At 64.8% G+C, this 2,389-nt stretch overlaps 1 protein-coding gene across 1 annotated transcript in view; it reads left to right on the forward strand.

Moving 5' to 3' along the window:
• Positions 1–35: 35 nt before the first annotated feature.
• PHF19 (PHD finger protein 19) overlaps positions 36–2,389 on the forward strand; it is a 5,986-nt gene continuing 3,632 nt past the window's right edge. Inside the window, exons 1-7 of the mRNA XM_031057275.1 lie at positions 36–276; positions 378–473; positions 565–665; positions 766–914; positions 1,256–1,351; positions 1,577–1,645; positions 1,955–2,336. Coding sequence (XP_030913135.1) covers positions 36–276; positions 378–473; positions 565–665; positions 766–914; positions 1,256–1,351; positions 1,577–1,645; positions 1,955–2,336 — 1,134 coding nt within the window. The remainder of the gene's footprint in view (positions 277–377; positions 474–564; positions 666–765; positions 915–1,255; positions 1,352–1,576; positions 1,646–1,954; positions 2,337–2,389) is intronic.

Consider the following 2,389-nt stretch of genomic DNA (forward strand, 5'->3'; position numbering starts at 1 on the left):
CCGTTGCCGTCGCCGGGCTCAGGGGGTGCTGGCCTATGGTGGCTTGGGCGTTTCGGGTCGGCGTCCTGCCCCGGGGTGTCACACCCCAACCCGAGTGCCCGCAGCCCGAGGGACAGGACCAGGCACCAGGGAAAGCAGGGACGTGCTGGGAATGGGAGCTGACCCTCAACCCTTCTTCTGCTCTCCTCTGGCAGGTGAGCGGCTCCAAGCAGAGCTGCCTCGTCACGTTTGAGGACAACTCCAAGTACTGGGTCCTCTGGAAGGACATCCAGCATGGTGAGTGTTTCTCCAGCCGCCTTTCCCGCTGCCGTGCAGTGGGCCCTTTCCCGGCAGCACGGGAACGTGGCTGTGCCACCTCTGTCACCCTGGTCCCACAGCCGGCGTCCCGGGCGAGGAGCCCAAGCGCAGCATCTGCCTGGGGAAGAAGTCGGGCCCCAGGAACGAGATCCTCATCTGCGGGAAGTGCGGGCTGGGTGAGTGTGGGTGTCCCCTCCCTGGGCCCTGCCGTGCCCGCCCCGGGCGAGCCTGGCCCGGCCCCGCGGGCTGATGCCGGGCTCTCCGCAGGTTACCACCAGCAGTGCCACATCCCGGTGGCGAGCGGCGGCGAGGGCCCGCTGGGGACGCCGTGGTTCTGCCGCCGCTGCATTTTCGCGCTGGCCGTGCGGGTGAGTGCGGCTGCTCCGCGCTCCCGCTCCGTGCCCGGCACAGGGGGCAGGACGGGGTCCCAGAGCGGCCCTGCTGACCCCGGCCCTGCCTCTCCCGCAGAAAGGGGGTGCCCTGAAGAAAGGAGCCATTGCCAGGACGCTGCAAGCCGTGAAGATGGTGCTGTCCTACAACCCCGAGCTGCTGGAGTGGGACTCCCCACACCGAACCAACCAGCAGCAGTGCTACTGCTACTGCGGGGGACCCGGAGAGTAAGGGCAGCCTGAGTGTCACCAGTGGCTTTGTGGGGACAGTAAGGGCAGCCTGAGTGTCACCAGTGGCTTTGTGGGGACAGTAAGGGCAGCCTGAGTGTCACCAGTGGCTTTGTGGGGGAAAGGAAGATGGGATCAGGGTGGGGATGTTTGATCCCAACCTTGCAGGGCACTGCCCTGGGGCCAGCAGCTTTGCTGCCTCTGCCATCTGGGTCTCTGTTTGCACAGACACACGGGTTAGGGACACACTTTCTCCCCTGGCTGGGGTGTGTGCCTGGGAGGGGACTGGGGCAGTGGCTGCCACATGCTGCCCTCACTGTCACCGTTGTGTCCCTGCCCAGGTGGTACCTGAAGATGCTGCAGTGCCACCGCTGCCGGCAGTGGTTCCATGAAGCCTGCACCCAGTGCCTCAGCGACCCCATGATGTTTGGGGACAGGTACAGCCCTGCTGGGCATGGCTGGGGTGGCTCCAGGGGGGACCCATGGGCACACCCCAGCTCTGTGTCCCTGACCCATCTGACACTGCCGTGGATCAGGTGTCCCTGTCCCACAGAGCCCCACCCCCCCGGCCTTGCTGTCACCATTGGCCCTGTCCCAGCTGTCCCAGGCCCTGCATGGCTGAGGATGATCCTCACTCCCAGCCTGTCCCTGGTGTTTTGCAGGTTCTATGTGTTCTTCTGCTCTGTGTGCAACCAGGGACCAGAGTACATCAAGCGCCTGCCCCTGAGATGGTGAGGAACGGGCTCTGCCTCCTCTGGGATGTGCCCAGGTGGCTCTGGGACACCAGGCTGGCTGATCCCTGCCAGTGCTCAGCTGCAGGCAGTGTCCCACCTCCCCCCAAAGCTCAAGGGATGCTGTTCTGGCTGTGGCATTCACTGGGATACACCTCTGGGCTGGGCTGCTTCCCCTGTGAGGTGTGGGAAGGTTCCACACTTGGTGGGTTTGGAGGGTCTGGGAGCTGTAGTGGCACTGGCAGAACGGGGCATGGGGGTGGCACCATCCTGCCAGGGCTGCTGACCCTGTGCCCCGCTTTGCTGCAGGGTGGACATCGTCCATCTCGCCCTCTACAACCTGGGTGTGCAGAGCAAGAAGAAATACTTTGACTTCGAGGAGATCTTGGCCTTTGTGAACCACCACTGGGACCCTCTGCAGCTGGGGAAGGTACAAACACACCTTGGGTTGGGCTGGAGAGCAGCCATGGGAGTGAGAAATGTCACCCCGGCTTGTGCAGCACTCAGCAGGGCAGCTCCTGCTCCAGAGGAGTTTAACGATCCCCTTCCTCTGCGCTGGGATTTTCCGTGGTGGAGTGTCAGACCTGACGCCTTTCCCAGCGGGAGCTGGAGCTGGGAGAAGCACCCACACCACCAAACCTGTCCTGGGGCAGGACGGGGCACTCCCCGAGGGCAGCGCTGCCAGACCTGGGTGGCTCTGGCCGGGCCTTGGCTGCCTCCAGCCCTCCCTCGCTGCCCGGCCTC

Source organism: Geospiza fortis, unplaced genomic scaffold (genome assembly GCF_000277835.1).
Source record: "Geospiza fortis unplaced genomic scaffold, GeoFor_1.0 scaffold27, whole genome shotgun sequence".
Taxonomy (NCBI): Eukaryota; Metazoa; Chordata; class Aves; order Passeriformes; family Thraupidae; genus Geospiza; species Geospiza fortis.